At 43.6% G+C, this 27911-nt stretch overlaps 1 protein-coding gene across 2 annotated transcripts in view; it reads right to left on the bottom strand.

Annotated features, from left to right (window-relative positions):
* Window positions 1-27911, bottom strand: part of ciita (class II, major histocompatibility complex, transactivator) — a 100660-nt gene that overhangs the window by 14837 nt on the left and 57912 nt on the right. For both annotated transcript variants that reach the window (XM_055651757.1, XM_055651758.1), the window contains 12 exons: window positions 27632-27763; window positions 24814-24891; window positions 24628-24693; window positions 22694-22738; window positions 20122-20208; window positions 18296-18370; window positions 17419-17565; window positions 13747-13857; window positions 11858-11926; window positions 10546-10764; window positions 7589-7663; window positions 4494-6216 (listed from right to left, as the gene is read on the bottom strand). In XM_055651757.1, coding sequence (XP_055507732.1) covers window positions 4494-6216; window positions 7589-7663; window positions 10546-10764; window positions 11858-11926; window positions 13747-13857; window positions 17419-17565; window positions 18296-18370; window positions 20122-20208; window positions 22694-22738; window positions 24628-24693; window positions 24814-24891; window positions 27632-27763 — 2827 coding nt within the window. The remainder of the gene's footprint in view (window positions 1-4493; window positions 6217-7588; window positions 7664-10545; window positions 10765-11857; window positions 11927-13746; window positions 13858-17418; window positions 17566-18295; window positions 18371-20121; window positions 20209-22693; window positions 22739-24627; window positions 24694-24813; window positions 24892-27631; window positions 27764-27911) is intronic.

Genomic DNA, 27911 nt, shown 5'->3' with positions numbered 1-27911 from the left:
CAGCACCCGTAATCAAGATCAAACCCAATTCTCTGCCACTGTAAGGCAGCAACTCTACCATTGTGCAACTGTGCCACTAATTGATCAATTTGTGCCTGGCTGTAGTATGAAATATACCATGAGCCAAACGTTTAAGTATAATCCACATAAACGGATCTATCTGTCTCAGGTTCTCACATGCTATGAAGACACGAGCCAACATTACGTCAAACCAATGCTATAATTGTCCACAGAACAAATAGACTAGTGATTACATACAAACCGCCACTTAATAAGATAGGCACAAAATGCTGGAGTAACTCAGCGGGACAGGCAGCATCTCTGGAGAGGAGGAAAGGGTGACGTTAGGGGGTCGAGACCCTTCTTCAGACCCAAAATGTCACCCATTCCTTCTCTCCAGAGATGCTTCCAGTCCCACTAAGTTATTCCAGCATGTTGTGCCTATCTTCGGTTTAAACCAGCATCTGCAGTTCCTTCCCACACATCAACCATATGTCTCTCGCGTCCCTTTCAGGAGTCACAACAAAGCATTTTACAGCCAACGAAACTTTGTGAACTATAGCCACTGTTGCCATGTGGAAGATAATGCAGATGTGTTTCAACCTGCAATGTGGTAACTGGCAGATTATATTTCCCGTGAATTAAGAAATAAATAATGACCTCACACACAAATCTCTGCACATGGCTTATACTCCACAATTTTCAAACTTAAGACGCAACAGCACTGGCAGCTGAGGCATAACTAACACTAACAGCAGAGAAAACCTGCATTTATATAATAACTTTCATGTAATGAAACATCCTAAAAGGTGACTATCAAACTAAAATTGATGCTGTGCCACATCAAGACCAGCCCTTGGCCAATGTTTTGAGTTGCACCTTAAAGGGGAGGAAGATACAACAACAGACTCAATGGCTGCCTTCTGCCTCTATGTTTCTATGGGTATATGATATTCTCTGCAGGTAGCTGACCTCTGATACCATCTGTACATTACAACTTAGTATAGCTAAATGATAAAAGAATCAAGAAGGAGGGCAGGTAAGTGAGAAGTTGTAGGGCTAGAGGGCAATAAGATGAGAGATAACTGGTAGATGCCGGTTTATACCAAAGATAGACACAAAGTGCTGGAGTAACTCAACGGGTCAGGCAGCGTTTCTGGAGAAAAAAGATGGGTGACGTTTCGGGTTAGGACCCTTCTTCAGACTGAGTCTCCTCCCGAAACATCATCCATCCTTTTTCTCCAGAGATGCTGCCTGACCTGCTGAGTTACCCCATCACTTTGTGTCCATCTAAGAGAGGACTGGAATTGCTCTGTTAGGAGCCAGCATGGATTTTGTGGGCTGAATGGTCTTTGTCTGTGTCAGAATAAGTATGTAATCAGTAAAATGTAATTTTAAATGTTAATTCAGTAAATATGACTGCTATGTTTAAAAATTGAGTAAGATGTTAAATGAATTTCCTATTGAGTAAACACACAGGAACTCTATGGTTTCCTCTCCCACTCCAAAGATGTACAGGTTTGTAGGTTAATTGGCTTCTGTAAATTGTCCCTAGTGTGTAGAATAATGTTGATAGTGAAGAGGATGCTATGAGGATGCAGTGTGACTTGGACAGGTTTGATGAGTGGGCAAATGCATGGCAGATGCAGTATAATGTGGATAACTGTGAAGTTATCCACTTTGGTGGCAAGAACAGGAAGGCAGATTATTATCTGAATGGTGGCAGGTTAGGAAAAGGGGAAGTACAACAAGACCTGGGTGTCCTTGTACATCAGTCACTGAAAGTAAGCATGCAGGTACAATAGGCAGTGAAGAAAGCTAATGGCATGTTGGCCTTCATAACAAGAGGAGTTGAGCATTGGAGCAAAGAGGTCTTTCTGCAGTTGTACAGGACCCTGGTGAGACCACACCTGGAGTATTGTGTGCAGTTTTGGTCCCCTAATTTGAGGAAGGACATTCTTGCAATTGAGGGAGTGCAGCGTAGGTTCATGAGGTTAATTCCCGGGATGGCGGGACTGTCATATGTTGAAAGAAAGGAGCGACTGGGCTTGTATTCACTGGAATTTAGAAGCATGAGAGGGGATATTATAGAAACATATAAGATTATTAAGGGATTGGACACGCTAGATGCGGGAAACATATTCCCAATGTTGGGGGAGTCCAGAACCAGGGATCACAGTTTAAGAATAAAGGGTAGGTAATTTAGAACTAAGATGAGGAAAAACTTTTTCACGCAGAGAGTAGTGAATTTGTGGAATTCTTTGCCTCAGAAGGCTGTGGAGGCTGGTTCGCCGGATGCATTCAAAACAGTTAATAGAGCTCTTAGGGTTAGCGGAATCAATGGGGTATGGGGAGAATGCAGGAACGGGGTACTGATTGTGGATGATCAGCCATGACCACATTGAATGGCGGTGCTGGCTCGAAAGGCCGAATGACCTACTCCTGCACCTATTGTCTATGTATCTATGTTGATATATGAGTGATCACTGGTTGGTGCGGACTCAGTGGGTCCAAAGGCCTGTTTCCACACTATAACCCTAAAATCTAAAGTAAAACGTTCAGTAACAAATAAATCAATGTATTATTTAACAAACAATTGCAGGATGGTAGGAGGCTGCCTATATGTAACATTGCCCATTGTCTAGTGGTCACTGTTAAAAAAAGCCGTTTAGAAATAGCAAGTTAAGAGTAAGACTAATTCTCCAACATTGATTGCAAGATGCTGCATAGAAACAGACCCTTCAGCCCACAGTGTGCACGCCTCCCATTTATCACCCATTCTCACAAATTGACCAGGGAGTTATGGATGGAGCGGTCTCTGCGGAATTAACTCCCTGGTCAACTCGTCCCTTCCCACCCAAACCACCCCCTCCCCTGGTACATTCCCTTGCAACTGCAGGAAATGCTACACTTGTCGCTTTACCTCTCCCCTTGACTCCATCTCAGGACCCAAGCCATCTTTCCAGGTGAGGAAGAGGTTCACCTGCATCTCCTCCAACCTCATATATTGCATCCGCTGCTCTAGATGTCAGCTGCTCTACATCGGTGAGACCAAGCGTAGACTTGGCGATCGCTTCGCCCAACACCTCTGCTCGGTTCGCATTAACCAACCTGATCTCCTGGTAGCTCAGCACTTCAACTCCCCCTCCCATTCTGAATCCGACCTTTCTGTCCTGGGCCTCCTCCATGGCCAGAGTGAGTCCCACTGCAAATTGGAGGGGCAGCACCTCATATTTCGCTTGGGCAGTTTACACCCCAGCGGTATGAACATTGACTTTTCCAATTTCAGGTAGTCCTTGCTTTCTCCCTCCTTCCCCTCCCCTTCCCAGCTCTCCCACAGCCTACTGTCTCCGCCCCTTCCTTTCTTCTTCCCCCTCCCCCCCCCCCCCCCAACCTCCAACCTCCACATCAGTCTGAAAAGGGTCTCGACCCGAAATGTCACCTATTCCTTCGCTCCATAGGTGCTGCCTCACCTGCTGAATTTCTCCAGCATTTTTCTCTATGCTAGAAATATTTGACAGGTCAAGCAACATTTGTGGAGATTACACAAAAAAGCTGGAGAAACTCAGCGGGTGCAGCAGTATCTATGGAGCGAAGGAAATAGGCAACGTTTCGGGCCGAAACCCTTCTTCAGACTGATCGGGGGCGGGGGTGGGTGGGGACAAGAAAGGGAAAAGGAGGAGTAGCCAGAAGGCTGGGGGATGGGAAGAGACAGCAGGGGGGCTGAGGAAGGGGAGGAGACAGCAAGGACTAACAAAATTGGGAGAATTCGATGTTCATGCCCCCGGGGTGCAGACTCCCCAAACGGAATATGAGGTGCTGTTCCTCCAATTTCCGGTGCTGCTCGCTGTGGCCATGGAGGAGACCCAGGACAGAGAGGTCGGAGGCGGAGTGGGAGGGGGAGTTGAAGTGCTGAGCCACCGGGAGGTCAGCTTGGTTATTGCGGACCGAGCGGAGGTGTTCGGCGAAACGATTGCCCAACCTCCGCTTGGTCTCACCGATATAGATCTGCTGACATCTAGAGCAGCGGACGCAATAGATGAGGTTGGAAGAGATGCAGGTAAACCTCTGTCGCACCTGGAACGATTGCTTGGGTCCTTGAACGGAGTCGAGGGGGAGGTAAAGGGACTGCTCCATACTGCTCCATAGATGCTGCTGCACCCGCTGAGTTTCTCCAGCTTTTTTGTGTAACCTTCGATTCTCCAGCATCTGCAGTTCCCTCTTAAACATTTGTGGAGAGATTGGTCAATGACCTTGCAAGAGATCACCTACCTAAAACTCAATTTCGCTCTTGGGAACAGTGAAAATTAGAATAAGGTGAAGACAAAATTACAGAAGGGATGAAATCTCAATGCACAGGGTTGAAGATGGTTTCAAAAAGGCACGGGTAAATTGTCAGGAGAATGAGCTCGAAGAGAAATAAAGTTCAGCAGAGAAGCACAAAGTCTAAATAAAACTAAATTCAATTTGAACTCAGGAATTCACTCACATACCTAAAGGAGGTCACGTTCTTCAACTCAATGAACTGCTTGATCCCCTGCAGGTCAATGCTCGTATCCCTCAGGTCAACAGCAAAGTTACCCGGGGCCCTCTGCATCACGTACAGCATCACAAAAATGTCCGGTGGAGTCAGTCTTGCACCTCTGAAGGACACCTTCTCGCTGAGTTTTGCAGCTACTTGTGCAGTGAGTTCCACACTCCGTGCTTCGTACACACAGTGACAGAGCTCCAGCAATTTGCTGGCACCGAGCGAGCCGACTTCGAGCTCAGACAAGTACTTCCACAGGCACTTGAGCTTCTTGCCTTTAACATTTGCCTTTGAGTAACCAGAGAGATCGGTCAGAAAGGCGTCCCCTACCCGAGTTGCCAGTCCAACTAGAAACCTGCGGACAATGTCCAACCAATCTGCCTGTGACTTTCTTTTCTTGTTCTGCAGCAAAATAAGTTTTGACAGGCCTTTACATTTGATCTCATCCGAAAACAATAAATACAATGCTCCCAGGAAGTTCTGCAGGGATGAATGGGGGAAAGTTTTGCCACATTCCTGCTCCTCCACCTCACCGCTCTTTAAGAAAGGTCTCAGAAGCCCATGCTGCAGAGCAAAGTTTGTCATTTCCGCTGACCTGCTGGAGTCTGTGCACACACATTCATGGCGCTGGGCTCCGCTGAAGGCCCGCTTGCTGAGCTCCAGGAGGCTGTGCTTACACGAGGCCGTGACCTCTGGTGTCCCTGGAACTTCAGAGCATAGAAGGATCTGAAGAATGTTCAGAAATAAATCAGTGAGAGTAGGCGGCAGCGTTAACAGAGCATCTCCTTGTCGGCACTGGCCTTTCAGCACAAAACAGATAAATCTGCACAATAAAGGCATCCGACAAAGACTGAGCATGTATGGTTGTGCCTGAAGACACGTGGCCACTTCTTCAACCACAGGCAAGTATTCAAAGTACCTGTGCAGGAACTCCCGCACGTGAGCGGGGCTGAAACCCTGTGCTTCAACTATCTTGTCCACTCTGCCCAGGTACTGGTTAAAGGTCTCTTTGGGTCTCGCTGTGAAGAGCACCGTGCATCCCTCCAGCAGCTTCCTCTGGAGAAGGCCTGCGATCAACATCTTGACGCTGCACTCTTTCTCTGCCGAGCTGCAGGCTGTTGGTTGAAGGAGGCCGTCGTGATCTTGGAAATCTTCAAAGTCGTCAAAAATGAGCAAAACCTTGTGTGGGCTTTGGCACAGGTACTGAAAGACGTCGTCCGTGTTCTTCAGCGAAGGAAGAAAGGGTTGGAAGAGTAAATCCTTCAATGTGTACTGCTTAGTAAAGTTGAGTGTCCTGCACTTAAACCAGAAAACAAATGCAAACTGCCCAAAACTGCCGTTCACCCAGTCATGGCAGATCCTTTGGACAATTACACTTTTACCAATCCCCGCTCGTCCCAACAGTGCAATTATTTTGGTTTTGTTCTTTTGTTTCCCTGAGATGTGAAAGAGATTGTCCATGTTGACTGCTCTTCTCTCTCGTTCCTCTATGTCATAGATCCTGCATTCTTTGTCCAAACACTTTGTGGCGTTTCTTTCAGACTTAGTTTCAGCTTCACCTTCCACCATCGAGGCCTCCACATAAATGTCTTCAAGAAGCATTTCATCATGCTCATGGCAAATGTAAGAGTGTTGGGTCATGTCCTTCAAATATTCTTTCACTGTTTCTATGCAAGTTTCAACGTCTTCTGTTGATACAAAAGAGTAACTCATTATATGGCTAATTTACACCGAAGATAGAAATTATATGGCACCATCAATCTTACGGTGACACAGAATTATCACAAGAGCTAAGCATTAGGCTTGTATTCTGCTTCACAAATTTGCTGCAGCTGACCACATTTGACTCCAGACTGACCACATTTGACTCCAGAAAGAACTGTAGGTAAACCATTGGGAATTTGCACTACATCTTGGGGGGACTTCATGAGAGAGATTGCACAATAGTGAGTTTGGAAGGCCAAATGTTTTCACCATATGAAAGGGGTTGTTCAGAGAAAGGACCACAAGATGATCAGTCTGATGTTTAAATAAATAATCATTGTTGGCTGGTGGAGGGGAGGGTGTGTGTGTGTGTGTGTGTGTGTGTGTGTGTGTGTGTGTGTGTGTGTGTGTGTGTGTGTGTGTGTGTGTGTGTGTGTGTGTGTGTGTGTGTGTGTGTGTGTGTGTGTGTGTGTGTGTGTGGGAAGCTGGGGGGAGATGGAGGAGCAGATCAAAGGAATTGGTAATGCAGATGATGGGAGTAGAGGTGCTGATTGAGTAAGGGATATGCCACCTTGTTAGTGAGTATTACAAGGTAAACTTTCCCGTAAAAACGTTGAAACAAAACTATGTTTTCAGGCCCGATGAGCAAAAAAGAACTGGGGCATTTTTCAGGATTATTTAACATTTTCAGTTTTAAAAAAGAGTAACTATTATTTAACAGTCAAAAACATGGGTATGTGAAAGACTGGTAAATATGAATGGGGCTGAGCAGCAAAGGAACATTTAGAAATCTTTGCACTATGATTTTGCACATTTACATGAATATTAATTTCGAACTTCAAGTGACCCTTTCTTTCCCTCTCTCTCCGTCCCTTGCTACCCAAGTTCTCGACTCGTTTCACTGTCCTCCTGATTCATTTTACTGATTGCATGCCTCGTTGTCACCTTCCCCTCAGCCAACAACAAACTATTCGGCATTTCCTAATCATCGTCTGCTTTGATCCGTCATTTTCACACCTTACACTTCCATATCTCTAGTCTCCCACTCCCCTGGCTCTCAGTCTGAAAAGGGACTACCCCCGAAACATCACCCATTCCTTCTCTCCGGAGATGCTGCCTGTCCCGCTGAGTTACTCCAGCTGTTTGTGTCTCCGTTTAACCCAACATCTGCAGTTCCTTCCTACACATGCACTATTTTGATGCTCCATCAAGTGTTGAAAAGTAACATATTGCGTAACATTATTGCGTCTTTAAGTCAATGTTGCAATGCGCTTGCTAACTTGATCCCTTGGGCACCAAATACACATACGTGGCTTTGCCAGTTGTTAATGATAATAAAAGAATTGGAATATGTACTTGTTTTTGCAGGTTCCTTGATTGTTGGTAGCAAAGGTTCAGCTGATTCTTCACCAGATGATTCTGTTTCAAGATCTTGCATGTAAAAAAGAGATCATTAAAAACAATTGTAAATCAGCCCCCCCGCTCCCCCTCACTCCCCCTGCTGGGCCTCCCTATTTCAGTGAAGCCCTCTCACATTTTATGGGCCTGTCCCACTTAGGCGATTTTTGGGGCGACTACAGGCGACTGCCTCAAAATTTTCAACATGTTGAACATTTTTTGGCGACAATTTTTGCTGTCCTCGGTTGTCATAGGTGTTGTCGTAGGTTATTGCCAGGTGTCATAGGTGAAATCCATTAATACTAGTCCCTGGCAGTCGCCTAAAGAGTCGCCTAAGTGGGACAGGTCCATTAGACTTCCCCTAGTACTTTGTTAACACCATTTGTTGGTTAGCCAAGAGCTAGCCTGCTTCCTTTAGATTAATGCTTCACTTTTCCGTGGACCAGGATGTGGGTTACTCCACTACAGTCTTTCGTTCTGCTGTGCGACGCCTAAAAATACATTTTTTTCGCTGGTCCAAGCAGAACTGGGCAGCTAATAGAGCCTCTGCCTCACTGTGCCAGAGAGCTAAATTCAATCCTGGCCTCGGAGATATTTGTGTGTGGGTTTGCACATTCTCCCTGTGACCATGTGGGGTTCCCCTGGGCACTACAGTTTTTATTTATTATTTATTTATTTCCATGAAGGCGTGTGTGCATTGGTTGATTCATTGGCCACTGTGAAAAGCCACCAATGTGAAGATGAATAGTGGAATCTGTAGGAACTGATAAGAATGTGGAAGACATTTTGAAAAATGGGAGTAGCGTGGAATTGATGTAAACAAGTCTTGATGCCTGGCACAACTTTGGGAGACTTTAGACATTAGCCTTTATAGATACACCACAGAAACAGGTCCTAGGGACAATTTACTATTTTACCGAAACCAATTAACCAACAAACCTGTACTTTTTATGGAGTGTGGGAGGAAATTGGAGCACCTGGACAAAACCCTTGCGGTCACAGCGAGAACGTACAAACTCCATATAGAGAACCCCCGTAGTTAGAACTGAACCCGGGTCTCTGGCGCCGTAAGGCAGCTGTGCCACTGTGCTGACACTATCTGAAGATGGGTCTGTTTTCATGCTGCATGTCTCCAAGTCTCAATAACTCAAACTATGCATTTATTAATATCTTAATCAGTAACAGCTTAAATAATAATTACATATAAGCAAACGACACACAGCGGCACAGTGGCTTAGTTGGTAGAGCTAGTGGAGATGCTGCCTCACAGCCTCAAAGATCAGGTTTGATCCTGATCTCAGTTGCTGCCTGTGGTGAGTTTGCACATTTTCCCTGTGATCACGTAGGCACGTTTCTTCTCTAATCCCAAAGATGTGCAAGTTTACAGGTTAAGTGGCCTCTGTGAAAATGTTCCTAATGTGCAGGGAGTGGATGAGAAAGTGGGATAACATAGAACTAGTGTGAATAGGTGATCATTGGTTGATGTGGACCTGGTGGGCCAAATGACCTGTTTCCACGCTGTATCTCTAAACTAAACTAAAAAGAGTTGTGGATGCTGGAATGTGTCGGAAGGAACTGCAGATGCTGGTTTACAAAATGCCGGAAGACTGAAATAAAACCAGAAAATACTGGAAATACTCAACGGGTCAGATGGCATCTGTGGAGAGGGAAAGTATCAATGTTTCCGGACAACATCCCTCATTAGAATAAGGAAGTTAGAGATCAAACATGGAGAGGGTAGGGTGGAATAAGTTGAACGTCTGTGATAGAATGAAGCCCATACGAGGCCAAACGATACCAGAGGTTGTAGTGCCCACTGAGAGAGAGAGAGGGCAGTGAAGGCTGGTTGGTCACAGATGATCCGTTTGGAGCAGCAATAAATAGAAGATTAAAGAAAATTGAGATAGAGGCTAAAATTAGTATTTCAGCATTCTCTATTTACATTTCAGATTTTCATCATCTGCAGTATTTTGCTTCACCTGTGCAAAACTTTATCTAGCATTTTTTCCCTTTTTGTTTAGACCTTTAGAGATGCAACACAGAAGTAGGCCGTGAAGAAGCAGATAATCACCCCATCCATTAGCACTATCCTACACTCTGGACAACTTACATAAGACAATTCACCTACTAACCTGTACATCTCGGGAATGTGATGATAGGAAACTGGAACAACCGGTGAAAACTCACATGATCACAGGGTGAACGTACAGCTCCATACAAACAGCACCCATGGTCAGGATCAAAGCCGGGTCGCTGGCTCTGTAAGGCAGCAACTCTACCGCTGCACCACTGTGACTTTTAAAAAAACGAATAATCACGGTGGAGCAGCGGTAGAGTTGCGACCTTACAGCAAAATGCAGCGCCGGAGACACGGGTTTGATCCCGACTACGAGCGCTGTCTGGACGGAGTTTGTATGTTCTCCCTATGAACTACGTGGGTTTTTTTCCGAGATCTTCGGTTTCTTCCCCCATTCCAAAGACGTACAGGTTTGTAAGTTAACTGGCTTGATAAATGTTTAAAAAAATTGTCCAGTATAACATTGTCCAACTTCCAGCATAATCCCTGGTGGACTCTTCGCAAGGTGCAAGGTATAAGGTACAATATCCAAAACCCACACAACCCTGACCACTCTTCCTCCTCTATCTTCGTTCATCTCTTTCTATTCACATTTCCTCCACCCTGATCATCTGCGACTAACAAACCAGCCCCACCACCACTTGTGCCATTCAGTCCCTCTTTGCCCCCTCCATTTCCATACCACTCTGACTCCTCCCCACACTGCTACTCCAGCTCAAAACATACAATACCAAATGGTTATTGACCTATTGAATGATTGACCTTGTTTTGTTCTCCAGATGCTGCCTGACTGGTTGAATATTGCCAGCATTTGCCTTCCTAAATCATTATCACGTACCTGGTCCCATGCTGCCGACAGAGGCTGGAGTCATTGGAGTGTCCACAGATTGAGGATTCATTGGGGACTCTTGCAACCAATGAAGGTCGATGTATTGAGGACTGGTGGCACCTGGTGGACTGCCCAAAGAACTGATAGGTGAGCCATCGTTGGAGATAACAGGCAAAGAGTTCCTTGGTGTCTCTAAAACATTCGGAGAACTGCCATGCACGGAATCAGCTGCCAAACACAACATGGAGAAAAGAAAGTGGTCATCCATCTTGACTAACTTCACCTGTTAGTTCTGTGCTCTATATTATATTTAAATGATGGACTAAGCACATCATTCATTTTAAGGAGATGCAAATTTGAATAAGCAATGAGCGCAAATAGCTAATATTGACAAAGGATGCAAGAGATAGATGTTCCTGACATCCTGGGCCTCACCATACACTTGGATAAAGGTGCTGCAATACCTTGGAAGTACCAGAGGGTGGCAATGCTCTCAATGTTTGGTACACATTAAATTCCTAATATGAATGTAAAGAAAACTATGCACTATTTTTAACACTTTTTGTATACATTTTCTGTGAATAAGTTTATGTTTGAAATTGAATAAAACCTAGAAGCGATTGACGTTTTGCTCAGTCATTGTTAGTTGACATACACAGACATATATGTGTATATATATATATATATATACACAGTATATATATATACTGTACACACATCCATACAATATATACCATACAATATGTACAATACCCACACATGCACCCATGCACACAAACACACAATGTCTTGCAGAGTTATCAAACTTGTGAGCAAAAAACGATATTGTTAATCTCAATCTATTCTGCAGTGCCGTATATAAGGCGTGTTCTACTAATTATGCCTTCTTTGGGAGGCATCGGCTTTGGTCTGCATATCCTGTTTCTGTTTTGCATATTCTACAGCAATTCTAAACAAACGTGTTTAGAAATTCTGTGAATAACAAAGAGACAAGTTAAATGATGAATCATCTTAATTTTTAATCTCCCTCATGCATAATAGCATTTGTCCAAATGATTGATCACCTGCCATTTCATTGGCGATAGATGAGGTTTGAATCCAGCCAACTCACTATCAAAATCACCATTTTCTTTCTCCCTCACGTAGGAAGTCCTGGATCTGTTGCTGTTAAAACTTGTCAACGCTTGACATGGCCGTGACAGCAATCATTGAGGTTGCTAAGGTGAAATTGAGCATGACAGCATTCACATCCCTCATTAGCCCTTTTTCTTGCTCCCACTTGAACGTGGAACTGCTTGAATAATGCCAGAAAGTAACTCACGTGAAGAATGCACAGATGATGTTGGTAGCACATTTTCAAAGTCAAGATTCGATGAACCATCATTTTTAACTGAAAAAAAGACAGCAACTAATTTTATAAACTATCCAACACTCAAAAAATTCATTTAATATAATGAACAGGCTAAAGGTTTTCCTTCATTTGACCCTGGCTTTCCTAACTTACCAAAGTATTCAGGGAAGCTGCAAGTTCTTGTTATATTCAAGTGATGATTATAATGGCAGTAACTCAGTGGGACAGGCAGCATCTCTGGAGAGAAGGAATGGGTGGTGTTTCATGTCGAGACCTTTCTTCAGACCTTCTCTCCTGAGATGAGATGCTGCCTGTCCCTCTGAGTTACTCCAGCATTTTGTGTCTATCTTTAGTATAAACCAGCATCTGCAGTTCCTTCAGAAAACAACATAATGGCAGTTCTTTGCAAAGCCACCAGGTGGCTCTGCTGCTGCATTATGGCAGCTTCACATCTTCACTGCCAAGCTGATAACCAACCAAGCTAATGACCAGAGAGTCGCACCTATTCATGTTCTCCAGGGTTGCTGCCTGACCCGCTGAGTTACTCCAGTACTTTGTCCCTTTTTTCAGGTAACCAAAAAGAATGGACTGCAATGCTAGTGCAGAAATCATCAACATCGTCCCAATAGGCAGATCAGGGCCATTCACTTCACATATCACCAACCAGGCAGTTAAAATGTAAAACAAAATCTAACAAATCCACCTCTAGTTTGAATTTTTTTAAATACCGATGCCGAGGAGAAATGCCCATGAATTCTCTATGAATTCATTCATAAAGAAAGAATTAGAACTTTTCTCTATGTTGTAATTGGGATCAATGGCACACAAATGGCTTGAATATTACAGGATATTGTCGTGCAGAAGTGATCTGGCTGAGAAGTGATCTAATAGAAATGTATAAAATCCTGAGAGGAATGGATAGGGTGAATGCAAGGTGGAGGAATCAAGAACCAGAGGACTTAGGTTTAAGGTGAGAATGACAACATTTATGGAACAAATGGGTTTATGGAACAAGCTACCAGAGGAGGTAGTTCAGGCAGGTAGTATAATAGCATTTAAAAGACACTTGGACAGGTACATAAATGGGAAAGGTTAGAGGGATATGGAATAAATGTGGGCAAGTGGAACTAGCTTAGATGATGCATCTAGGTCAGCATGGATGAGTTGGGTCAAAGGGCCTGTGTTCGTGCTTTTTGACTGTGCTCACCTCTATCTAGACCAGTGGTTCCCAACCTTTTTTTGGCCATGCCCCACCTAATCACCTCTAAAATCCTGATGCCCCCCCAGTGTGGTGATATATAATTCTTATCATTTAAAAAGTGAACTCCGTTTCAGCTGGAGAAGCTTAAAATGTCAATACGTTGGTTTAAACAAGCTTCAAAAGAACATGGCGTCCATGAAAAAGAAAAATGAAATAACCAAAAAGCAGTTAAAGTTCTGAGCACGAAATTACTAAAAAATTGTAAAAAAAAAAAGAAAAAAACATTAGGTGGTATTAAAATAATAATAATGATAAATATGATAATAAAAGAGTATTCACAGGTAATAAAGAGAGAAAAATAAAAATCAAAAATTTGGACCCAGACCTCCTCAGTCGCACTCAATTGCCCCCCTTAAAAATCAAATTTCCCCCCTGTGGGGCGTACGCCCCACGTTGGGAACCACTGATCTAGACCCCTTCATAATTCCCTTTAATATTGCTCAGCGGGTAACTGCTGTATCTCTAAACTAAACGGAACAAAGCCTGTATCAAGCTGTTTGTCCCAGTATATGGTGATTTGTAAATAACCGAGGCCTTTTGGACATTGCAGAATATGTAGATTGATTATATTTAAGATACAAGAGGTTTGTGTACAGACCTAAATAGTATGTGGCTCCATTGATGACAATGGCGTTCTCAGGAAGTGTGGAAATGGGAAAGCCTGCAGGAGTGACAACTGTTCCGTTACTGACCGAGTCCTCTTTATTCACTGAAACACAGAAATGCAAGAATTATAATCTGCCTGGGGTGGCACAGCGGCACAGCGATAGAATTGCCAGACACTCGGGTGCAATCATGACTACGGGTGCTCTCTGTATGGAGTTTGTATGTTCTCGCTGTGACCGCATGGATTTTCTCTGGGTGTTCCGGTTTCATCCCACACACCAAAGATGTACGGGCTTGTTGCTTGATTGGCTTCAGTAAAATTGTAAACTGTCTATTGTGTAGGATAGAACTAGTATAGGGGTGATCGCTGGGCGACGCGGACTTGGTGGACTGAAGGGCCGGTTTCGCGTTGTATCTCTAAAGTCTGAAGTCTAAAGTTCTACAAGGACAACTTTAGTTCAGACTGGATTGGGCCGGATCTATCACACTGCCAGCAATCTCCACCCTTGGTTGTTTACCTGGGAAGATGGAGAGGTAATGCTTGGTCCTGGGACTCAGTGCCACAGTGTGATGAGACTTCATACAGAGTACCACTGAAGCCCAGTCCACGAAACAACCTAACAGCCTTCAACTGGAGGCAATGTAGCTTTGTCTTCTGACCAAAATCCCTGACCACTGGCAAATTTGTATGGACTTTGCCTGATCTCCCTGTGACCGTATAGTTTTCATTCGGGTGCTTCGGGAGGTCAAGAGGTTAATTAGCAACTGTAAATTGACTCTAGAATGTAGATGAGAAGTAGAACCAAGGGGGAGAATGTACAGTTAGCCAAAATGGAAGCTTGATGGTTAGCAGGGACTTGTTGGGCGGAAGGGCCTGTTTTCTGTGCTATATTACTCTGCGACCATGTCTTTTTCAAAATAAGACGATAAAACCCATTAAAACACTGAGAAATAATTAAGAACATCTAATTTATTTATTTATTTTTGTATTTTTATTTTTTTTATAAATCATGTTTCTCTGGGTATCTAAATTTTAAGTTATTTAAGATATGACATCGGATGGAAGCTGCATACCCACATCTCATTGCACCTATGTGCAATGACAATAAAATATATTATTATTATTATTATTAGATACAATATATAGCTCACTTCTCCTGTTACTATTCAAACCCAGTTATATCCGCTCAAATGAATGGATCCTGAATAGGATCCTGTGGATTGGAGGGTAGCTAATGTTATCCCACTTTTCAAGAAAGGAGCGAGAGAGAAAACGGAGAATTATAGACCAGTTAGCCTGACTTCGGTGGTGGGGAAGATGCTGGAGTCTATTATTAAAGAGGTAATTTGGATAGCAGTAAAAGGATTGGTAACACTAGCAAATTTGCAGATGACACAAAGCTGGGTGGCAGTGTGAACTGCGGAGAGGATGCTAGAAGGTTGCAGGGTGACTTGGACAGGTTGAGTGAGTGGGCAGATGCATGGCAGATGCAGTATAATGTAGATAAATGCGAGGTTATTCACTTTGGCAGCAAGAACAAGGAGGCTGATTATTATCCCAATGGTGTCAGATTAGGAAAAAGAGAAATGCAACGAGACCTGGGTATCCTTGCACACTGAAAGTAAACATGCAGGTACAGCAGGCAGTGAAGAAAGCTAATGGCATGTTGGCCTTCATAACGATAGGATTTGAGTATAGGAGTAAAGAGGTCCTTCTGCAGTTGTGCAGGGCCCTGGTGAGACCACATCAGGAATATTGTGTGCAGTTTTGGTCTTCTAATTTGAGGAAGGACATCCTTGCTATTGAGGCAGTGCCTGCTATGGCGGGACTGTCATATGAGGAAAGGTTGGAAAGACTGTGCTTGTATTCACTGGGATTTAGAAGGATGGGATCTTATAGAAACATATGAAATTATAAAAGGACTGGACAAGCTAGATGCAGGAAAAATATTCCCAATGTTGGGGGAGTCCAGAACCAGAGGCCACAGTCTAAGAATAAAGGGAGGTCATTTAAAACTGAGATGAGAAAAAAACTTTTTCACCCAGAGAGTTGTGAATTTGTGGAATTCTCTGCCACAGTAGAGGCCAATTCACTGGATGAATTTAAAAGAGAGTTAGATAGAGTTCTAGCGGCTAGCAGAATCAAGGGATATGGGGTGAAGGCAGGCACGGATTACTGATTGTGGATGATCATCTATGATCACGATGAATGGGGGTGCTGGCTCGAAGGGCCAAATGGCCTCCTCCTGCACCTATTTTCTATGTTTCTATGAGTCTGCAATCCAGCACCAGGGTCTGGTAAGAGTAGCATGGGAGAGGCATTCCCCATAAATCCCTGTGAATCCCAACACAATGGGATTGTGTGGAGTTCAGTGATGGAGCAGGAGAGTGGTGAAAGGTCAGGAACCTTCAATTACTTTTCCTGACCTACGTCCAACCCTATCTCTAAAACCCAAATGCCACATGTTTCTCTTACAGAAGGATGTGTTGGGTTATCTCAGCCAGAAGATAGACACAAAAGAAACTCAGCTGCAGCATCCCTGGAGAGAAGGCATGGGTGACGTTTTGGGTCGAGACCCTTCTTCGGACTAGTTATGGAATAAGGAAACGAGAGATATAAACAATGATGTAGTGAGATAAAGAACAATGAATGAAAGATATGCAAAAAAAGTAACAATGATAAAGGAAACAGGCCATTGTTAGCTGTTATCGCAGCAAGTGCTGTTTTCACACTGGCCAGAAGGTGGTGCACATGAGCAAAGAGGAACGCCAGAGAAAATCAAAACACAACTGCAGATGATGAAAATCTGAAAGAAAAAAACAAAAACTGCTGGAGACCGAGGGGGCCAGGCAGCATCCATGGAAAGAGAAACAGAAGCAACATTTCAGGTTGGAAATCCTTTGTCAGAACTTTGTCAATTCTCTGAGCTAACATTTGAAGTTTGCAGCATAGTCCCATTATTTTGTAATTCTTTGTACTGTTTGATGTGTATATGGACCTGTGTCTGAAATAAAGCTTTAATAATAATTAAAATAATAATATCAAGGGTTCATTGAACAGAGATCTCGAGTGTCAATCTGATTGTGACTTTGTGCCATCCCTGCTCTGCTCCATCTACGTACAGGCAACAACAACTTGCAATGGATATCACCTTTGATGTACGAAATGTTCCACAGGAGGTATCATGACATTAAGATCCATAAGGGGTATTAAGGTTGCTAACCAGAAAGTTGGACAAAGAAATAGGCTTGAAATTTAGGATCTATTTTCAAAGTACCTTCCTTTGAACACGACGCTCAAATTCTTGCAGCCACCCCAACTAACAGGCAAGTAGCAAGAATGTCAGACTGTCAAAAGTCTGAAGAAGGGTCTCGACCCGATACATCACCCATTCCTTCTCTCCAGAGACGCTGCCTGACCGACTGAATTACTCTAGTATTCTGTGTTCATCAGACTCTTGGTTGAAAAAAATGAGCTATCCAAAATTAGTTGGAGGCAATTTTACATGGACATGCAGGACATGGAGGAATAGGGATCACATGCAGTCAAGGGAGATTAGTTTAACCTGGCATAATGGTGGGCACGGACACTGTGTCTGTTGCTGTGCTGTACTGTTGCTCTATAACAGATCACATTCATCAATGAAGATGCAATATTACAAACCTGGGATCACATGTGTGTTTGATCCAAACTGTGACACATGATTCATGAGTTCCTTCAGATGGTTGATATCTGAAGAGTACGTGACTGGGGGATGGACATCCTGCATCTTTGGACAATGTTCTGGGGAAGCGGATAGATTCTCCTCATCTGAAACAAAGATCATATGCGGGGTTACAGATCTCACTATTTGCCATTACAAGCTGTAGGCTTTTAAGTAGCTGCTTAATCATTCCTTATGCACCACTGAAGTACTAAACTGCTGAATATCTGACACAGAAATGTTCTGTTTGGGAAGCAGTTCCTTCCATCTCTGCTCCTAATCGACAGTGCCGGATCCATGCTTATCCATGGAGGGAGGAGGGAGGGAGGGCAGTGGGGTCTCAGAACTAGCCCAAAAATTGATGATGGAAATTGATGGTGGAAAATTGGAAGATGATTCCCTAAAGCAGATCTTTTCCGTTTCAGTGGTGTCTAGTTTCTACTCTCAGCCCATCTCCAACTGAGGAAAAACCTGAGGGAGAGCATGAGACCCCAAGGGAGAGGGAGAGGGAGAGAGAGGGGGAGGAGGAAGAGCACAAGAGAGAGCGAGAGGGAAGGGGTTGCGAGAGATATGTGAATTGGTCAAGAAGCGTTTCTAAGTAAAATACTTTTCAGTCGGTTCCGGATACCAGGTTTGCTGTTCTGCATGTAAACCTCAAAGACAGCAAGGACTGAATTAAGCATTTCCTTTGTGGATTATTTTCTGCCAAGCATTAACAAAATGCCAACCGTTTAAATTGTGCACCTCACTGCAAATTTTGTATTTGCAAAGGATGGGTTTTATGGAGCATGGGATTAAAAGGGAGGCCAGTGTGAGCCGCTGATGCAAATTCTTCACCTCCTCTCAAGTGTTTGGGCCTTGCAGCTTGATCCTGGGACACACCTCGCTGTGCTCTGTCATCACCTTCAAAAGCTGGTGGAAAAGAAGATGCACAATTTATTGCCGGTCTGTTAGTCAGCAAAGGATAGCGACACCAAGTCAAGTCAAGTCAAGTCAAGTTTATTTGTCACATACACATACGAGATGTGCAGTGAAATGAAAGTGGCAATGCTCGCGGAACAACAAAACAACCAGTTGATCTGTGAGCCGAATGGCCTGATCCACTTTTGGACCTAATTCACAAACTTTTTTTACTCGTGGACATTTTTCATCAGGCTAGAAAAACGCCCCGACCTACTTGATGCCCCGAGTACATACGACTAGCATCACAACCTACCTACCTACGACCCCCATGCTGCGAGTATGAGCCAAGGGCAAATTCGGCAGAGGTCGTGAATAAGGTCGTAAAAGTGGGACAGGGCCTTTAGCCTAGTAGGTTTGGGCGACACAGTGGCACAGCGGTAGAGATACTTCCTTACAGCATCAGAGACCCTGACTATCGGTGCCGTTCGAGTAGAGTTTGCACGTTCTCCCTGTGACCTTGTGGCATTTCTCCGGGTGCTCCGGTTTCCTCCCACATTCCAAAGACATGCGGGTTTGCAGGTTACTCAGCTTCTGTAAATTGCCCACAGTGACTGTGATAGTACTACTGTAAGGGCGATCGTTGATCAGCACAGACTCTATGGGCCGAAGGGCCTGTTTCCATGCTGTATCTCTAAACTAAACTAAACTAAACCAGACTAAACAAAACTAAGCTAGTAGCCGAGGCCCCTGGATACCAACAGCACAGCAGTAAACCATATCCCCCACAGTGTTCCCAGTGTAGTTGGATGCCATTGCAATCACAGGGGTATTTTAACTGGAGTCTGCATAGGAAGCCCTGTAAGGAAAGGACAAAGATTCTCCAGCTGTAAAAAGAGCCATAAGCTACCATTCCCACCTACTATGAGCTCCACCCCACTGCCACTGACCAACAAGCTGGCAAGGGTCCTCCGTCACCAAACAAGCAGCCAACATTTCCGCCTTACCCACTTCCTGCACTTTCCAGACGGGCTGAGCTGCAGGACACCTCAAAGTTTAAAGACCCGAGACAGGCCATGGAGCCACCACCACCAACCGCACCCACGCACACACCCGGCCCACTGTGCTTATTCAGGTCCCTCTCAATCCACCTCTTGGTGGCTTCAACTAGAACCGCAGTAATACATCCCATCACTGGGTTACTTAATTACTGCCCCTTCACTGTGTGAAAGCAAAGCATTACGAAAAAAGTACAAGATATGGAACAAATACAATTTTTTTTAAAGAAAGAGGAAGAAAACAAACCACAAGTTGTGGCTTCTGGTCCTGGAACCTTATGTCAACTTTCTATTAATGGAATCTTCAGTTGAGTTTGTTAAAAGAATAAGAAAACAAGGAACTGCAGGAACTAGTTTACAAAAAAAGACACAAAGTGCTGGAGTAACACAGCAAGTCAGGCAGCATAGTTGGAGAACATGGATAAGTGATGTCAGGCTGGGACTCTTTTTCAGACTGATATATGGATAGGTAACATTTTGGATCAGTACTCATCTTTAGACTGATGAAGAGTCCCTATTCATGTTCTCCAGAGATGCTGCCTATTCTGCTGAGGTACTCCAGCACTTTGTGTCTTTTTTTTTTGCTAAAACAATATTTGACTTCCCTCCCCATTCATCAAAATGTTCGTTCACGCATACAACCTCCGGGCTACTTTATACGATCTCACGCCATAAAGGATGAACAGTGTTGAATTACTGACTCACCTCTCTTCCTGCTTTTTGTTTTGGTGCAGGATGGCGCAAGGAAATTCTGGCAGGTAGTTTCATCATCTGTTGAACACGAGTTGTGGTCTAAAATTGAAAGATTCATCGCTATGTTTTAATACAAAATCTGTCAATGGTGTCTATCCTCATTGTAATAAACCGGATGAGGCCATATTACAAGAAAATAATCTTAGTGTTCCCCAATGAGTTCTACACAGACCTATAATCAGAATACATATACTTCTGAAGTATGTCTGAAGAAGGATCTCACCCCGAAACGACACCTATTCCTTTTCTCCAGAAATGCTTCCTGGCCCGCTGAGTTACTCCAGCATTTTGTGTCTATCTTTGGTGTAAATCAGCATCTGCAGTTCCTTCCCACACCTATACCCTGTTCCTTTCTTCTTTATCTGTGAACCCAGCTTTCCTTTGAATACATCACTGCTGTTTGCTTTAATTCCTATGGGTAGTAGACTATATTCTGGCCAAATCCCAGGGAAAGAGGTTTCTCCTGAATGTATTAGTGACCGTATTGTATTCTCCAACAGTAGTTCTGGACCATCTTCATTTCAGACGGCCAACAGCAAATGGATTGATCAACTGAAAGACACAAATTGCTGGAGTAACTCAGCGGGTCAGGTAGCATCCTTGGAGAACGTTTGGGGTCGGGATCTGAACAAGCATCCCGACTCTGAGTGTCTTCTACCCATGTTCTCCGGGGATGCTGACTGACCTGCTAAGTTACTCCAGCATTTTGGGTCTATCCTTGGTAAACCAGCATCTGCAGTTCCAGATTTCTACATAATCAGTTGAAATCTCTTTTCCAAAATAGTAACCACCCTGCTTCCCGCACCCACCCACAGGAACGGAATACCCTGGTGAATACTTTACACTAAACCCATTTGCAGTTTGCTTGGTTGTCCAGCTCTGCTTTGAATGCTAAAAGGAAGCAGGTGTGCCCACTACACCAATACAATCATGATAGTAGGTGACCCAAATAACTTTTATGCTTCTCTTCAACAGGACAGTGAACTACCTCTGCTATCAATGGGTAATAGCGGAAGTAGGGGACAAACAGAGTGGCCAATTTTTAAAAGGCACCTGCATCCTTTCAAGGGAACTGGAATTTCTGCCATGTCAACTTGGCGTCATCTTCCTCAGCAATGAGCTCAGGCAGAGGACGGAGGTAGCACTGATACCAATGCCAGCGGTGTAAGAATGATCATCGTCAGGCCATAAGATTTTCAATGCCCTCTCTTTATTATGTTACTATTTAATTATTTTTTAACAAGGAAAGGGTGGGCTAATCGAGGATTTAAAATGATGATGTGCTGTGATGGAATGGATGCAGCACTCGTGATTATACAGAGGGAGGCCATTCAGCCCATCTGGCCCATTCCCCCTTCAGCTTATTCCCTCTCATCTGCTCATTTTGGCCACTTACTCACACTAAGGGTAATTTACGGAAGCAAATTAACTTGCCAGCACGACTTTGGGATGTGGAAGGACACCCGAGCAACCAGGAAAACCCCACCCAGTCAGGGGAGGGGAGTGCACCCTCACACCCAAGGCTGGGACCAAACCCATATCCCCAAAGTATTAAGGCAGCAACATTAACTGCTCCACCTTTATATCATCATTTATGGGGAGGAACATAAATGGAGGCCATCATTATAGGACAGTTGCCAGGAAATGCAATGGGGAATTCAGAAACACGCGACTTTACAAAGAATGATCAGAATGCGAGACAAACTGCCACAGGAAGTGGTTAAAGTGACTGGTATAAAAGTGTGCGGACAAACAAATGAGGGCGAAAGGAAGAGGTTATATTTAGATTTAAAAAACATGCGGAGGTTGATGAAGTACAGCATCAAAATTAGTGTGGGTTAATGAGTTGTTTATCCAGCATGAAGCATCATGACACCTGTTAAAGTAAGACTCATATTCACTTTTCTCCATTTTAACTCACAGATGTAAAATTAAGATGAATGCTGGATTCAAATTTGTTGACTATATAAATAATCCACTTCAATTGGGTAGATTTCAGGCCTGCTTGAAATTGATACTGGAGAACTGTGAATGTCAACTAAAGCATCAGAGGTGATCCCTGATATTCGCAAGCAAGGAACAGGGAGTCCATAACCTTTCCCTGCCACCCTCTCCAGCCTGGTATTAACCCCAAAACCAGGTGAATTGGATCATGAAATTTATGAATGTTTAAACGTAAAAGTGAGCACAAAAACTGCATTCTATTGATATCTGAAAATTATCTTAATTGCTTCTCAACTATTATCAAGTAACAATAACAGCCCATGGGGTTGGGGGAGGGAGGAGGGGGGAGGAGAGGGCGGGCGGGGGGTGGTGGGGAAGAAAGAAAGGACGTTTCTCCAGCATTTTTATCTACCTTCGACTTTACAGCATCTACAGTTCTTTCTTAAATATGACAGCCCATGGGATGACCAAGATTAAGCATATGCTAAGATCTAGAGTCCACTTTGAGAAGGATCTTGCAATGGTGTAACCCCTTAGTTATTACATTTGGTTATGTACCCTTATTCGTTAAGGAACTTACAAGTGGTGTTGCTTAATGGAGTGTGTCTAACCGAGATTTCGTCACCTACAAAAGGGACAAAGAAAGTCAACGATAAAATAACATTAGATAAAAAACTCTTCAAAATTCAAATGGGAATTATGGTGACAGTCATTCTTAGGCTGAGGTTTTCTTTGGATCTCATCATGTCTCACTTCAGGAGTGTTGATGGAGGTGGAGAGGATGTCGCGAAATGACGCGGAAGGTTCGACCTGCCCCGACACGAAGTTCGATCGTCCGGGGAGCCGACATCCCCCCCCTATGCAGGAGCTGATCGCCTCAACACGGAGGGCCCCCCGCCGGCTACGGGAGACAATATCATCCCGTCAACGGAGGGTTCGAGGCCGCCAACTACGGGAGAGCAAAAGGAAGGGATTGAACTTTTTCTCGCCTTCCATCAGAGAGGAATGTGGAGGAGTCAATGTGATGGATGTTTATGTTAAAATATGTTTCGTATGTTCCGTTGCTTTTTATTTGTATGACTGACTTGGCAATTGAAATTCCTCATATATAGCAAAACATACTTGGCTAATAAAGTATTATTGTGATGTGATTGTGGGTCTACCAGGATATTAACCTGGTGTGCCACCAATTCCATAAAATACTAATGGGACCTTAATGATGAGGACTACTGTATGTAGCACCTTGGCAAAGTGCAGACTGGTGCAAATGTAACTGGGCACCATTTTGTGATTTCACTCATTTAGTTTAGTTCAGAGATGCCAGCGTGGAAACAAGCCCTTCGGCCCAACGAGTCCGCACCGACCAATGATCCCCGCACATTTAATAATAATAATAATAATAAATTTTATTTATGGGCGCCTTTCAAGAGTCTCAAGGACACTTTACAAAAATTTAGCAAGTAGAGGAAAAACATGTAAGGGGAATGAAATAAATAATAAAGACATGACTAGTACACAAATTATAAATTAAAGACAGAAAAGACATTTACACTATCAAACACACACCAGGGACAATTTATATTCATACCAAGCCAATTAACCTACAAACCTGTACGTCTTTGGAGTGTGGGAGGAAAGCACATATCTTGGAGAAAACCCACGCAGTCACGGGGAGAACATACAAAATCCGTACAGACAGCACCCGTAGTCGGGATTGAACCTGGGACTCTGGTGTTGTAAGGCAGCAACTCTACCACTGTGCTGCCCTTAAAGTGGCAATTTGCACTAATTCAATCTACTCGGACACAAGGAGTTCAATGAAAAGTTGTTGAAAAGAACCAAATGAAAATCAGGCATGTGATAAAGTAATAGACTATATTTAAATGCTAATTTCAAAATTTGGTAAATATTTTAATCGGAAATATTAGTTTAGTTACTCAAAACATTTTCAGTCCAGGCCTGCATGCTCGGCTCGTTTATAACATTTTGCACAGTGACTGGTACCAATTTGTAGCATGATACAGGGAGCTAGAGTGATCACACTGGAGCAATGCTCCCTCCAACCACCCCAGCATCCGGTGGGAGAAGGCTCGGCAGGAAATCCAGTGGATAGAAAATCAGATTCAATATTTTCATTTCTTTGAGACAAAAGCTACAATTTTGTCTAGTAGAGAAAATAAAGATTTTAGACTTTAGGGATACAGAGTGGAAACAGGTCCTTCGGCCTACCGAGTCTGCACTGACCAACGATCAGTGTAGCCACTGTACACCAGCACTATCCTACATACAACGGACAATTTACAAAGTTTCTGAAGCCAATTAACCTGCAAATTAACCTGCACGTCTTAGGAGTGCGGAAGGAAAGCAGAGCACCCGGAGAAAACCCACACTGTCACAGGGAGAATATAGAAACTCCATACAGACAACACACGTAGTCAGGATCGAACCTGGGTTCTGGCGCTGCAAGGCAGCAACTCTACCGATGTGCTACTGTGTTATCCCAGTGAAACGTACCAAAATACTGCTCCAGTGCTATTGTGTTAGATGGCCGTGGATCCTGTAAATATTTTAAGATGCCGTCTGCATAATAAAGAGAGGGCAGATTTGTTAGTCAGGTTGCAGAAATGCACCATAATTAATCATTTCATTCTTATTAGAATAATTCCTTAGGAGAGACTCAGTCAAAATGACAACACTTACCAATTCTGTTTTCGTATTCACAATTTAAATTTATCTCACATAAATCTTCTAAAAGTTCAGAATGGTTATCATCAAAACCTTAAATGGACGAGAGAAACAACATTCAGACTTGTTTGTGTCAAGATAAAGTCTTGTACTTACAAAGAAAAGCAGTCACAGTAGGAGCAGGAGTAGGCTACCCGGCCCCTTAGTCCCACCTCATCTTCCAACATGTCCATGGTTGTTCTGATCCGGGCCTCCCTCCTTAAAAATCCACCTGCTTCCTCTTTAATTTCTATGATCCAGCCTCAATATTCCTCCAGGGTGGAAAATTCCACCCCCTGCAAAACGCTATACCTTTGCACCTCAGTAAATGACTGCTCCTTTGTCTAGTCACTATGTTATCTCATTTGAACAAAACACAAAGTGCTGCAGGGACTCAGTGGGTTGCATAGCATCCGTGGAGGGAATGGTCTGACATTGTTTTGGGTTGCTCAGGATTCCCGCATCTGCAGTTTCTTGTGTCCTCATCCTATTTGAGGATCTCCTGCCACTAGAAACGACCCAGTATCTACTCTGTCATGTCCATTTAGTTTGGTTTAGAGATACAGCGCAGAAACAAGCTCTTCGGCCCACCTGGTCTGTGCCGACCAGCGATCTCCGCACATTAACACTATCCTACACACACTAGGAACTATTTTTTTTTACATTAACCAAGTCAGTTAACCTACAAACTTGTATGTCATTGGAGTGTGGGAGGAAACTGAAGATCTCGGAGAAAACCCGCGTAGGTCACGGGAGGAACGTACAAACTCCATACAGACAGCATCCGGAGTCGGGAACGAACCCGGGTTCCCGATGCTGCAAGCTCTGTAAGGCTGCGCCACCGTGCCATATTTATATATATATATATAGGATCTTATATGCATAAATAGGATCATCCTTCATTCCTCTAAACTCTAAAGAGTACAGATCCAACTTTAGCTATTCATGATAGGGCAACAATCTAATTAGAAATATTAGCCAAGTTAGTCCCTTAAACTATCACATCTAGTTGCAGGGGCATCTTATTTTCCATTGAATGTCAGTTATATATGAGAGAAAGAATGCTAGCATAAAACATAGAAATTAGGTGCAGGAGTAGGCCATTCGGCCCTTCGAGCCTGCACCGCCATTCAATATGATCATGGCTGATCATCCAACTCAGTATCCCGTACCTGCCTTCTCTCCATACCCTCTGATCCCCTTAGCCACAAGGGCCACATCTAACTCCCTCTTAAATATAGCCAATGAACTGGCCTCAACTACCCTCTGTGGCAGAGAGTTCCAGAGATTCACCACTCTCTGTGTGAAAAAAGTTCTTCTCATCTCTCGGTTTTAAAGGATTTCCCCCTTATCCTTAAGCTGTGACCCCTTGTCCTGGACTTCCCCAACATCGGGAACAATCTCCTGCATCTAGCCTGTCCAACCCCTTAAGAATTTTGTGAGTTTCTATAAGATCCCCTCTCAATCTCCTAAATTCTAGAGAGTATAAACCAAGTCTATCCAGTCTTTCTTCATAAGACAGTCCTGACATCCCAGGAATCAGTCTGGTGAACCTTCTCTGCACTCCCTCTATGGCAATAATGTCCTTCCTCAGATTTGGAGACCAAAACTAGCATGTCTTATTGAAAACTACAAGATCCCAGGGGGACATGACAGTGTAGATGCTGAGATGTTTTCTTGACCATCTCGAGTTTCTTGGTCTCTTTTGTTTCTGATTCTGATTCCTCTCCTAAGTATTGAGGCGTTTCCTCTTGCGCCTTTTACATTATAAGATTTTGTCTCCCCTCACCCCATCCTCCTTGCCTTCAGCCACTGAAAGTTCCTCTAAGCGTCTTGCTGTCACTTGTCTCATCAAATCACCTGTTGTGTGGGTCTGAAGAAGTGTTGATTTACTGCTGGACCTGAGAGCATGCCGTCATTATTAAGTGAGCAAACTCCTATCTTGCACAGTTTTGGTGGGACAGGTAGCCACCATGATGGTGTGGTGGGAATGGACACTGACTTCAGGAACTCCTGTCTATCGACTTTCATGGGAAACAGTGAGCATCTTATTTGTGGTGATACATCCATCAAATCGGTGCTGACTGCTGCATTATGACATTCAGAGATACTTGGAGTATTTGTTCTTGCAAAGGAATGAAAGGTCACTCAGATGAAGAGGAGTGCGTTAGTATCAAATCTACTCCTCCATAACATATCCTGTGTCCCCAATATCCTGGACAACCATGAGTTGCTCCCTAGTCGGCTTCCTGTATATGGCATCTCTGCAGCTAAATTAGTCATTTGAATTCAAATAGTTTAGTTTAGTTTATTATTGTCATGTGTACAGTGAAAAGCTTTTGTTGTGTGCTACCTAGTCAAAGAAAAGACTATACATGAATCTAATCAAGCCGCCCACAGTGTACAGATAAAGGATACAACATTTAGAGAAAGATAGAGTCCAACAAAGTCCGATTCAGTCTGAAGAAGGGTCTCGACCCGAAACGTCACCCATCCTTTTTCTCCAGTGATGCTACCTGACCCACTGAGTTACTTTGTGTTTAAAGTCCGATTAAAGATAGTCCATAAGGTCTCCAATGAGGCAAATGGGATTAAGGAAACAAATGAAGGGACAATTTGAGGCCTACAAAATACAGCAGAGCATTTGCAAACCAGAAAAAATCTGAAAGAATCTTTTGTGTCAACTTTCATGTTTAGTCTTGCCAGGATCAAAGTATTTAAAGCAGTGCCCACAGATGTATTTCTCTGATAACCAGCAAGATCCTCTTATCTGCTCTGCGTTACAGTCACGTACCTGCTCCAGCAACTGCTTCTCCATTCTGAATGCAGGTGCCAGGCAATGGCATCTGGCCATCTTGTAGCAAAGTCAAATAGCTGTGGTTTTTCACTGGTGGTTGGTCGATGGTGTAGCTTTGGTTTCTCATGACTGGAAACAAAAAAACAACAACAAAATGCACAGATCTGAAAAGCATGCTCCAACATATCAGTGCTTCCACAGCCAATTTGCCAATCCCTTGCTTTCAACTTGGGTATGATCTAGTGAATTTGGAGAATTAAAACTCATCATGATACAG

This window comes from Leucoraja erinacea, chromosome 20, assembly GCF_028641065.1.
Source record: "Leucoraja erinacea ecotype New England chromosome 20, Leri_hhj_1, whole genome shotgun sequence".
NCBI lineage: Eukaryota > Metazoa > Chordata > Chondrichthyes > Rajiformes > Rajidae > Leucoraja > Leucoraja erinaceus.
The sequence above is the reverse complement of the archived record's forward strand: the minus strand, read 5'-3'. Positions and strand labels throughout refer to the sequence as shown.